General features: G+C 50.8%; 1 protein-coding gene across 1 annotated transcript in view; it reads right to left on the bottom strand.

The window, feature by feature from the left end:
* Positions 1–8,385, bottom strand: part of LOC133961685 (neuronal PAS domain-containing protein 3) — a 175,881-nt gene extending 167,496 nt beyond the window's left edge. The window contains exon 1 of the mRNA XM_062396958.1: positions 8,213–8,385. Coding sequence (XP_062252942.1) covers positions 8,213–8,385 — 173 coding nt within the window. The remainder of the gene's footprint in view (positions 1–8,212) is intronic.
* Positions 8,386–13,209: the final 4,824 nt, after the last annotated feature.

Here is a 13,209-nt window from a genome sequence, read left to right on the forward strand (position 1 = left end):
TGATATCAACAGTGACTGCGTTCCAGTCACAGCCGGGAAACCCACCATGTGATTACCCAATGCCTGTGAGAACACCTGAGCAGCTCGCCGACTGACACGGGCACAGACTTGTAGTTCACATTTTGCGGAAACAAGCTTGGAGGTAAAATAAGGAAGCAGAGCAGCGTGAGGGGCGGAGCCTCTGGAGGAGCTTCATCGCTCCGTGTCCTGAGTGGATCCTCGCTCGTTAGAACACGTCCCTTTAATTAACTGCTGTTTTCACGGTGGCAGTGAAGCTGCTGCAAAGAACTCAGACTGTTTTCCTTCTCATCAAACACTCGCACCCGAAGCTTCTGTATTCATGAAGCTCCCAGACTCGTTTTTTGTACTTGCAATATGTAATTTAGGAATTTGTACATCTTAATTGAATTAAAGCCGGACTAAGTCATGTTTAAATCATATCTACTGCCACCGTGTGTCTGTCTCCCTGCCAGACGAATAATATCCAAATCTTTCATCTCTCCTTTTTGCTTTTACTCCTCGTTTCTTTCATCCCTCCCTCCCTCTGACTCCATTTCAACCCACACCCTGACTTTTATATCATTTCTCCTCCTTTTTCTTCCTCGCCGTTTTAATCCTCCTCCCAGCGCACGGCCTCTTCCCCCGTCCCCCCTGCTCCCTTCCTCCGCCTCTCCCTTGTCCAGTCGTCCTCTCCATCATCTCTCCATCATCTCCCTCTCCAGTCCCAGTGTACTGTACTGATAGTGGAAGCACTTGTGCAGTCGGCTATGAAGTCTGTCCTCCTTCCATCACCCCCCCTCCCCCCGTCTCTCTCTCTTCCTCTCCCTCCCTCTGCCCCTGGAAATTAATTTGCTCTCCTCCAGATGCCTATCGGCGCTGAAATGCCCCCAGAAATAGATCCACAAACAGCAGCTCAGCCAAAACGCCGCTGCTGCCTGACAGCTTTTAGCAGAAACACACACTGCTGGATGGGGAGAGAGGGGGGGGCAGATGGAGAGATGAACGGAGCGAGGGACGGATGGAGGGAGGGAGTAAATGGCGAGCGAATGGAGGGTCGGTAGGAGGAGAAGATGGATGGATAATGAAGAAAATTAATAGATGGATCACCTACAAACGTGTGCACTTTATTGCCTAAACAAACCATCAGTTTTCAGATTGATTCTCTGGCTCCCGGGCAGCCATTGCTTTCTGTTGCTCTCTGTGAGAATGGCCTCGCAGCGACTGGAGACCTGCTGCAGAGACTTAATCCATCACAATAAAACATTTAATCACATTCTTTTCCTGAGAGATGATGCCGTTACAAACAGGAGCTGCTTTGAAGACTCATTCAAGGACACGTCTGGGCTCTGACAGGCCGATGCAGAACAACACGTTATGGTACAAGTTCATCGTTTGAAGTTTGAGGTTCAGCAGGAAACTAACGTGATGATGCGTTAGAGGAAGGAAGGGTTTCCATCTCCTCTTCTTCCCACTGCAGATAGTAACTTTAACATCTTTCCATTAACTTAAACACAACTTAACTCAATATTAACTTGATTTGACGGATCCGAAAATTCTCATCACATTGTGGCCATTTATATTTCAGAAAATAACCATATTAATATCTTAGAAGTCTGCTTGTTTCTTTATTCCCAATGTTACATGAGTAACATGTCAGTGATCATGTTTATTTGTTTATTTGGCTTTAAAGCTACACTAGCTCACTTCCACTGAGCAACAGCGCCCTCTGCAGTCACGCGTGGCAATTAAGGCCTTGTCTAAACTAATGCAGATATTTAGTTGAAAAGATATTTTCCACTTTGTTTTAAAAATAAGTTTTGTTTTACCAAATATCAACTAGCGACTACAAACACTGAACGATCATTCCCGGTCAATAGGGGGTGACAGAGCACCAGTGAGCAAAGTCAACAGTGACATCATCGTTTCCTGATGTACACAGATGCACCAAAACCAGAGTTTGAGTTTTAAAATGAATAAATCTGCCCTTTGACAAACTTCAATACGCAGTTTGGACATGAGGCTGAACCTCAGCAGTAGCAGTTTGATTTGCAGATGATCTCCTTCAGTGTGGACCTGACGTGGATCCACCAGAATCATGAGGGAGCCTCGTCTCCTCCAGGATCCTGAGTGACGGGGAACCAGCTTCACCTTGGAGCCGGGGAATCGCTGGATTTCCTCTGACGGCAGGTGAGCGGCGAGGGCGAGTTAATATCAGATAACAAGTCTCTCTCTCTCTCGACAGCGTGGATCCAGCTTCCTGCTGTCGGGTCGCAGCTTCCTGTCTCCTCGCTTCGGGACAAATTAAAGGATAAAAGCTCCGGGAGGCAGATTCAGTGGAAGAGAAGGCTGGACAGCGGTGAAGTGTAATTTCAGCTCTATACGTTTGACCTCCGACCCCCCCGCCCCGCTCGCTGCTCTCAAAGAACACGTATGCAAATAGCCGGCTGTTAATCTGCTGCTCAGCACTGACCCCACACCTCTGACTCATCCAGTCATCGGCTGCTGTGTGTCATCCACACGAGGGGATGAAGTGTGTAGCGCTGTGATAAGGTTGTTCGCTCGGGATACGAGTTTCAGATTAATGCTTTAAATATGGAAACATAAGTTAAATGCTCACAACATGTTTCTCTGTTTGTTTCTCTGAAGGAAGCTGTGACGAGTTCAAGTCTGAACAGGAAACAGAATCTTCCTCAGTGTGGTTTTTTGTGATCGAGAAAAATAATAACACAAATATTGAACGCCACAGTCAGGACACTACAGCTGTTTCACATCTGGACTGTCAAAGTAAAATATCAGAGTGAGTCCATGTGAGGAAACAGCAGGAAAATGAGAAACTGGAAGAACTCAAATATCTCAGGATGAAGAAGAGGAGCCGTACACGTAGAAGACGAAGACAAGGAGCTGTGTGTAGATATAAATATATATAAATATATATATATTATTATTTGTCTTTAGAGCTGCAGTATCAGAATGAAAGTATCTGCAGCCTCATCACAGCAGCTGTGAGACGAGCCGTGTGTTCCTGAGGTGTTCAGCTTTATCTGGTTTCAACTATTTACTGACACACACACACACTCACACACACACACAGACACACAACACAGAAACACACACACCTGAATCCTGAACAATTACTGTAACTGCGTAGAGAAAAAGATACGACAAGAAACAAATTCGACTCATATTAAGGTTATGGACCCGGTTTGTAGAAACAGATCTGAGAGTCGCACGTTACTGCTCGAGAAGAAGACGCACAATCACAACACAACTGTACTAAACTGCTTTTTTCCTCTACGCACCACGACGACACTCGACATCACTGCTGCTACACACAACTAACAGAGAAGAATAGTGTTTTACACTCGATCGCTTTTCATCCCTAAAGTCGAAAAGGAAAATGACACCACAGTGGAAATTATTCCACCACTTGGAATATAAAATAATATAATATAATATAATATGACCCAGCAGAATAAAACAGAATAGAACAGATCAGATCAGAGTCAATGACTAAAACAGAAGTGGATCGAATGCAACATTTTAAATAAAGTTACAGCTTCTGTCAGTTCAGTGAAACAACGACAACAAAAGATTAAAATATTATGCTTCAACAAAATGAAATAAAAATAATTATTTCCTTTAAATTATCATTCTACTAAAAATAAGTGTGAGTAGAAGACAAAAGAATAAAAAGGAGTAGTTAATAAATCCACCCGTCACATAAATAAAATATACAAATCATACAGGCCTCTTAGTTCTCTCTCTAAATCAACAAGGGTTTAAATCTGTAAACACACAAATACAATAGAGTCAGTGGTGCACGTCGAGGGCGAGCAAACGATTCCACCTTTCATTCAGTCACCGGAGAACACAACGGAACACCGTGCACGTCACGTGCGTTTCCAACACACACCCATCAATGATCCATAAATACAAATCACATGAGAGGAGAACTGGGACCAATCAGTCTGTCAATCAACAGGTGAAGGAGTGTGTGTGTCCTGTCTAATGTAGAATGTAACACACACACACACACACACTGTGAACATGTTCCACCAGTAGAACAGAACAGATCCTGGTCTCTATGGTGAAAACGTTGAGGGTTGAAATCCACCAGTTGATCCACTGGGAGCTGAAAACATGTTGATGCACAAAAACACAATTCTTCATATTTCACCTAAAAACTGATCAGAGGCAGTGGAGCAGCGCTGAGGTCATGACCTGCACACGCGCACGGCCACACACACACACACACACATGTCACCGATGGCTGCACGTTTCCTCGACGCAGGCACACACACAAACAGTGGCACAAACCCACAAACGCACACAGGCACCTCTTGCCTCGGAACGTCAACACACTGCACGGCTTGCCAACCCGCACGCGCACCCGTGTGCACGTGAAGGTGCACACACAGAAGGTGACAGAGAACAGACAGTCAGCCAAGCGACCTGTTACCCAGCCACACGCACACACACACACACACACACACACACCCATACACACGCACGGGCAGCAGCGGTCCTCCTCGCACCTCCGGGCTCACACGCACGGACACGCAGAGGCGCCGCGGGGAGCCGCTGCGCTCCGAGCCGCCGTGCACATGCAGAGACGGAGGAACACGAGCCCGGTTACCGTTCTCTGCGCGTCGGGTCCTGCGGGGTGCTCGGCTTGGTGGGCGCCATCTTCCTGCAACGATCCGCTGGTTCCTCGCCCCCCCCCTCCGCCTCCTCGGCTCTACTCGGACGCGGAGCCGCGGCGGTGCGCTGCGCCCTGACAGCAATGCGTCATGGTCGGTGTGTTAAGACAAAGCCATGTCCGTGTGTGTGTGTGTGTTTGTCCCCGAGTGTGTCTCTGTGTGCGTGTGCTTGAGCGTGCGTGCGTGCGTGGCGTGCCGTGCCGTGCGTGCGCCTCCTGCTCGTCTCAGGAGCGTGGAAACAACGGGCGGTGGAGCAGGCAGGGACCGGGCTGCAGCAGCTGAGGCATGCCGGGCGGAGTGAGGGGGAACCCGGGGTGGAAGCCTCTCAGATCCCGCTGTGTCGCTCCGCACGCGCACAGCGTCGGTTGGTCCAATACAGAGGAATCTCCTGCATGCGCTCCGGGGGGGGGGAACAGCCGAACAGGCGCGTCAGATCGTTACATTCCCGCCGCCGCTGCAGCGTCTACATCCCGGTACCGGTCCCCGCGGCGGAGCCTCGCTGGGCGGGCACAGCCCCTCCGGTCGCTCGGAGCATTTTCCCTCCGCGAGCTGCTGACAGGAGGAAGAACAGGACACCACACATCCCCGGGATTCTCTCCTCCAGCCCCGGCGCAACAACACCACTCAGTTGCAGTCAGTTAGTGTGTGCGTGCGTGTGTGTGTGTGTGTGTTTATTTTTTATTTAAATCTCCCTCTTCCTGTTCCACAGTTCCAATATTTTTAACCATTACAAAAAACCATCACCTCCCAACGTGCACGGGGGTTGACGGGTGATTTATTTGGCTGCTTGTCCTGTAAATCACATGCACACTCACACAAACACACACACTAACACACACTAACACACACACACACTCTCCACCCTTCAGTGTCATAATAAACACATCACAGAAAATGTCTCCCTTCACATTTTCAGAATTCAGTCTTTAACTTTTTGCGTGGCTGTTATTTTTTTCCCTCACGTTTCCAGTTTTTTGAATCTTCATGAAATCGAAGCTTGAATTCATCACGAGCTTTTAAATCTGAACAAAACTCAGAAACATGTTCTGATCCTTCTCATCGTCTCATCCAGCGCACGGTTTATTTTCCTGCAGGTTTCGTTGTGCACGGCGGTGACGGCTCATTATCCTGCCACAGAAACCACCACCTGCTTCTCCTTCCTCCCTTCTCCTCCCTACCTTTATTTTAATTCCTTTCTTTTTTAAATGTATAATTCAGTGTCACCTGATCATTGTTCTGTGTGATTAACCCCCCCCCCCCCGGCTGCAGCCCTGCAAGCTGAAAACCGTCCCTCTCTATACCAATGACCTGTCAAGGTCAAAGGCATGCTGGGTATTCTCCACACAAACACCAGGTTACGGGCGGTGCTGTGGGGGGAAATCGCGGCTGGGGGGGGGCGGGGGGGTTCCTTGATCGACGCTCGTGCCGTAGTGTGTTCGGGGGGGGGGGGGGGGGGGGTCGGGTTTGAGATGATTCACAGGTTACAAACACGTTCTCTAATCCAAAGTGAGTTTGAACAAACAGGTTGTTTTCATGCTCATGAAGAGTCGAGAACATTCAACCAGCAGCAGCTTTCTGGAGTGTGACAGCTGAAAGGTCACGGGTTTGACCCCTGAGCTGCACTGACGTCACGTGGTGAAACGAGCGCTCGCTGCCGGACCAGGTTTGGCTCCTTCTCTCTCCCGCTCGGCTCCTTCTCTCTCCCGCTCGGCTCCTTCTCTTTCCCGCTCGGCTCCTTCTCTCTCCCGCTCGGCTGCCTTCTCTTTCCCGCTCGGCTCCTTCTCTCTCCCGCTCGGCTCCTTCTCTCTCCCGCTCGGCTCCTTCTCTCTCCCGCTCGGCTCCTTCTCTCTCCCGCTCGGCTCCTTCTCTCTCCCGCTCGGCTCCTTCTCTCTCCCGCTCGGCTCCTTCTCTCTCCCGCTCGGCTGCCTTCTCTTTCCCGCTCGGCTCCTTCTCTCTCCCGCTCGGCTCCTTCTCTCTCCCGCTCGGCTCCTTCTCTCTCCCGCTCGGCTCCTTCTCGGCTCTGCTTACCGAGAGCAGTCAAACGGAGGCGACGTGGATAATGGAGCGTAATGTATAAACATATTAGCTCCCAGCTGTTTGTTGGGGGAAACACTATAGAGAGGAAGAGGGGGCTGCCACAGGGCGATGAAGATGAGGAGCCTTTTTTCTAAAGATGTCCGGTTTGGACGGGACGAGCCACGGCGGTCTATCGAACCTTAACTTCCCTCTACGGGAGGTTGTTCTGGACCCTGCTTCAAACCAACTGGGCCCAGACTGGGGTGTGGGGAACTCCACTGGTCCTGGAGGAATTCTGCGGGGTCCCCAGCTCCCAGATGACGACAGGATGAGGATCTGAGAACGTGTCAGAGCTCCGATCTCATCCTGGCCTCCAGCGTCTGGACCCACATCCAGTCCGGTCCTCCCTCGCGGGCCCGGTGCCCAGGAGCCCTGCTTTAAATAACAATACGGCCTCAGTCTCTTTATTTGTTGCTTCAGAGCATCGAGACGCTCTGTGAGGCCCCGGCTGTGATTTACGTTCTGTTTGCTCCCCACAGCTTCTAGACTCCACACACACACACACACACACACACACACACACACACACACACACACACACACACACACACACAGAGCTACACTCCACTATATGGAGAGTTTTGCTCGAAAGTAATAAGAAAAATAGTGTGTGTGTGTGTGTGTGTTTGGCCCCCCCCACTGCTCCAGATGATTAGAAAAAACAACATGACTGAGCAGCCGGACAGGGGGGGGTAATCATTTAGATTCACAGTGTGGGGGGTATAGAGAAATAACAGGGGGATGGATGGAGCGAAGTAGAAACCAGGTTGGACCTGAGGAGCGTTTCCTCTCTGAGATAATTCAACATTCACGATGAATCAGGTTCTTTTGTTTCCAGTGAATTAGAAAAAGCTGGTCCAGGATTTTCCTCTGAATTACCTGGACCTCCGTCCTCGGTCTCCACTGAGTGACCTCGACCGGATTCATCCCCTTCACGCTGCTCGACACTATTTTTTAAAACTCCCTTTCAAACACAAAACCCCAAACTGTGGGAACTGAATTGAATTCTCCTGCAGCGTCAGCAGGTTCTTGGTTTAACAGAAAACTAGAAAAGGAAAAAGAGAAAAGGCTCATTTCTGTTAAATTCACCCAAACGCAGAGATGAAACCGACCCGGTCCAGTTTGACTCTGACAGCCGGAGGACGGAGCAGCCTTCTGAGGGGCCGGATGATTTTTAAAGCTTTGATATTAAAATAAAAACTGATGAAGACAACCTGAAGATCAATTCAAAAAGAAACCTTTAAAAGAAAACTCAAACCAAAAAGGTTTCCACTGAGTTAGAGATGCGTCAAAATGATCCTTAAATAAGCTTCAATATAGAACAGATAAATACAAACAGTGCAAAATCACTTTTAAGCAGAATCAAGTTTTTCTGAGGCACTTTGCTTCATTCCCTCTCCCGCACGCCACAGGTCGTTTCCCGCAGCTCCACGTACCTTTGCTGGTAGCCGGTGAGTCCCTGGACGCCCTGCGGGCTCCCGTTCGTGGCTCCGGGGCCCGGCAGCCGACCCACCTGGGGTCCGTTCCCCATCCCGCCGCCGCCGCCCCCGGGTCCTCCGGCCGCCGAGGCCGTCACCTGGACGCTGAAATCCGGGAAGATCCTGATCATGGTCCCGGTCGTGTCTCCGACGCGCCGCCGGGTCTGTTCAGCAGCCTCCTCCGGACCGAGCAGTCAGATCTCTGGGGTCGAGTCCGCTTCTCTCTCTGCTTATGGGTTCTATTCTCCTCTCCGTCTCTAAGCTTCAGATGAAACTCTGGAGCAAATCCGGATCATGGTCCCAGTGCGTAAAACAAACAGTCACCGGCCAAGGGATCGATGCCCAAACGGGCTGAGTGATGCTGCACGAGCAGAACAGACCAGAAACCTCTTTCTTCTCCTCTTTCTTCTCCTTCTTCTCCTTCTTCTCCTTCTTCTTTCTGGCTTCTATCCTTCACAGGAACCCCCCGTGCAGCTCCGGATCATGGCCCCGGTGTCTCCGGTGCGCTCGGTGTCCTTCTCCTCTCTCGCCCGCTCGACAGACCCTGGATCAGTGCGTGGAGGAGCTGATTCTTTCACCGGTTGGACACAGACCGTCAGTCGCGTCCGTGCTGTCGTCTCCCGGCGCCGAAGCTCCAGAGTGCACCCCCCGCTGCTCTGGCTCTCACGCTGGCACCGCCGCCGGCTCTCCTCCCGAGAAAGGCATCCCGTCCCCGGCCGTCCTCCGCCTGCTGTCCAGGTGTCTCCCGGTGTGTCCCGGTGTGTCCCGGTGCGTGGGTCTGATGGAGGAGCGCGGTCCGTCGGTCAGTCGGTCAGTGGGAGCGTGAGCGCGCAACTGTCATCGGCACGAGCTCGGCAATGACACCGGAGCGATCCAGTGATACAGCAAAGTGTGTGTCGGTATGCCGGCGAGCGCTTGTGTGTGTGTGCGCGTGCTGTCCTCTGCGCTCCACTCACACAGAGAGGTGTGTGTGTGGGGGGGGGGATTGACTGGCAGCGCTGTGTGTTCAGCGGGAGGACGTCTCCTCCTCCGGCTTCACTGTGCGGAATTACGCAGCAGATGGAAACGGGACCTTCACTCCAGAAGGTAACAGAGAGTGGACCCCGTTTTATTTATGAACGCACCTGAGTGTGTGCGTGTGTGTTCTCCACCACACACACACAGACACGTGTTCAAAAAGCTAATGTTAAATAAATGTCCCTAAAGTTGGAAACAGGAAAATAAGAACTTCAGGACTTGTCCACTGTCTCGCTCCTCCACGCTGCGGAGACACGTGTTCACCTCAGAGGCGACAAATCCACCGGAGTGTTATTACTGTGGTGAAAAAGAGAAAAGTGAGTGGGAGTCAGAAGAGTTCACTCTGCAGGGGGGGGGGGGGGGGGGGGTGCAAGTGTCCAAAAGACGCACAACCAACAGCACGAGAGTCTCAGTTTGGACAGACAACAGATCTCAGGTTTGTCTTCATCGTCTTCATCAGGCGCGTGTGGACGTGTGTCCTCCACTCCGTGCACAGCTCGATGCTCTCTCTCCTCTCTGCGCTCACCGGAGCTCCATGTGTGAGCAGACTCCAGAATAAAGTCATGCTCTCTCTCTCTCTCTCTCTCTCTCTCTCTCTCTCTTTCATATCCCCTCCCATTTCTCTCTGCGACCCACGCCCCTCTCTCTCCCTCCTGCACAGTTCTCTCCTCCCACCATCCTCTCTCTCTGTCCCTCTCTCCCACCATCCTCTCTCTCTCCCTCTCTCTCTCCCTCCCTCTCTCTCTCCCTCCCTCTCTCTCTCCCTCCTGCACAGTTCTCTCCTCCCACCATCCTCTCTCTCTGTCCCTCTCTCCCACCATCCTCTCTCTCTCCCTCTCTCTCTCCCTCCCTCTCTCTCCCTCCCTCTCTCTCTCCCTCCCTCTCTCTCTCCCTCCTGCACAGTTCTCTCCTCCCACCATCCTCTCTCTCTGTCCCTCTCTCCCACCATCCTCTCTCTCTCTCCCTCTCTCTCTCCCTCCCTCCTGCCCCCTTCTCTCCTCCCACCATCCTCTCTCTCCCTCCCTCTCTCTCCCTCCTGCCCCCTTCTCTCCTCCCACCACCCTCTCTCTCTCCCTCTCTCTCCCTCTCTCTCTCCCTCCCTCTCTCTCCCTCCTGCCCCCTTCTCTCCTCCCACCATCCTCTGTCTCTCTCTCTTCTCTCGATGGTCCTTTGGATATTTAAAGCAGTAAAGCATGTTCTTAATGTTTGGATCTTAGCAGACGTCTCACTGCAGTTTTCTATTTTGTTTGTTGTTTCATTGACAAATTCAACAATTGTGGAAATTATTAGATTTAATAATCTTCACTTGCCGGATTCTTTGCAAAGCTTTTTTACAAAAGCATCGTTGACAAACATTTATTAAACATCAACAGAGGTCTATGAGCCACCAGGGGGCGATCAAGACGCCTTGGCTTCACTTTAGGGAGCTGCCTCGTTTCCTTAGCAGAGGAAGCTGAGCTCTTAATCAGCCGACCACCCTCTGAGGGTGAACCCGCCGCTCGGCCTCAGGGACACGTCCGCACAACAAATCCTCTAATTTACAGTGCAAGGAATCGAACCCCCAACTCTGGCGGTTTTTAGCAGCCTCTCTCCTCATTGAGCCGCGGCGGACACATTTTCAATATGTCATGGTCCCGTGGACCCGGTGAAACCCCCTCCAGGCCCCAGCCGGGTCTCCCAGCCTCACTCTGAGAGACACTAACAACCCTCAGTCCTCGTCCGTCCTCACAACACAACGCACTGCACTGATACCACGTCCCAATTGAGCCCATTAAATACCAATAAACACACACAGCTCGCCACCCGGCCCGCCTGCAGTCCAAATTGGATCGCAGCTCTAACCAGCAGCTCCTAATGAAAACCACAGCCACAGCCTTGCTCACCCACAATGCACTTTGCCTCTCTCTTGCTTTCTTTCACTTCCTCTCTCCTTCACTCGCTCGCTCTCTCTCTCTCTCCGTAATGAAATCAAATGAATTGGACTGGAGGTTTCAGGGACATGCTGGACCCCCTTATGGAATTAGGACTGAACAGTGTGTAGGTGTGTGTGTGTCTGTGTGTGTATGTGTGTGCGTGTGTCTGTGTGTGTGTGATGCGATGTTTGTCCCTGTATTTTCCAAGTACGACCACCAACTCATGATGTGTGTATGCATTATACATTTGACATAATATGCATTTAGCTCTGCAGTGTTTGAGTTTTATGTGCGCATGCATGTGTGTTAGTGCACGTGTGTGTGTATGTGTGTGCGTGTATGTGAGTGTACCTTTCCGACTGTGTGTACTGGCTGTATTAGTGAGCTGTGACCAGGTAAAGTACAGGAGACAGAATCAGGACAGTCGACCTGCTGTTATCCCTCAGGAGCACGCACACGCACACACACATACACACACACGCGCACGCACACGCACACACACGCACACGCACACACACATGCACGCACATGCACATTCACACACACACTTCACAAACACTTCCTCACACTGTTCATCTGTGGCGCTGCGTTCAGGTGCTCTGAATCTTTCTGAGCAGACAGCTGATTGGATCGTTCTCCTGCAGCTGATTGTGTTTACACCATGTGACCTTTGGCTTCTGTTGTTCAATAAAGAAACAGCTGATGTTCTCTATGAACTGACTCCTGCTGCGGCGCTGGTGTTTGTTACCGTGCACCGAGCTCCGGTGAATGATCCAATCAGAGAGAGGCCTGGGGGACTGCACAAACATCGCACTTTAACGGGATCGTAGGTTGAAAACTCCAGGGCTGTGATTGGACGAGCAGAAACTGAGACGTTTGGGAACGATGACGCTGACAGCCTCTTGCTGATTGGTTCTTTACGGTCACGATGGAGCCATTGCTGATTCGTCAGGCTCCTGTCACATGACCTCCCTCCAGCAGAAAACAACAAGTGTCAACACTTCCTGTTCATGGGCATGTGCACCCCCCCGTGTACGTGAGAGGTCACGTGATGCGTTTTCAGACCTGTTACTTCAGGAGAGGGAAAAAAACTGATGTGAAGTCAAAACCCTTGAGTGGACAGAGAACGTTTTAGTTTGAAAAGGCCGTTTTCGATGGAAAAATGAAAATTGAGTCACACACACACACACACACACACAAACACACACAGTCTATTTAGCTGTTAAACACAACAAAAGTCAATAATCCTCCATCCTGTCTCTGTGAATCCATTTTGGAGGTGACCTGGCATGTCCTCAGACACCTGTCCGTCAAAGATCACACATCGCCGTTTCATCATCGGATTTTTTATTCTCATCCTCACGACGACAGAGAAATCATCTGCAGACAAAAACTGACGCACAACAAGTTATGAATCAAGAACAAGACGCACACACACACACACACACACACACACACACACACACACACACACACACACACATCCTATCTTATCAGATGCAAATCATTTAAACCGGCCGTGAGTAAATCAGGTGACCCAGCCAACCAATCAGAGAGACAGACAGCCAGTGACAGCCGCCCACGCCGTCAGCCCACGGTGACAGCTAAATCTCTCTGCCCTGTAATCCCACTAATAATGTTAGCCTCTTAATATTTTCCCTCTGCCCGCGGTGATGGATGGGGTCAGGCTGCGATTCCCCCGGCTGGGGTCAAAGGTCACGCCGGAGCCGGGGCTCTGTGATCTGCCACTGTAATGGGAGCTGAAATATTAGTCCTCGACGCCGCGACGCCTCGGCACAGATGATGAATTAACTGCTACGAGGAATTACAGAGGGAGCATTGTGAGGACGCACACACACACTCATCTACACAACTCCATATGCAAATGATCCATAATAGACATCACGGACATCAACTTTATATCTTTTTCAACTCCTCTCTGGAACACACACACACACACAGACACACACACACACACACACACCTGCGTATGCTATTGATTGATCATTGTCTCCGACTGACTCT

The sequence above is a fragment of the Platichthys flesus genome, chromosome 10 (assembly GCF_949316205.1).
Source record: "Platichthys flesus chromosome 10, fPlaFle2.1, whole genome shotgun sequence".
Lineage (NCBI taxonomy): Eukaryota > Metazoa > Chordata > Actinopteri > Pleuronectiformes > Pleuronectidae > Platichthys > Platichthys flesus.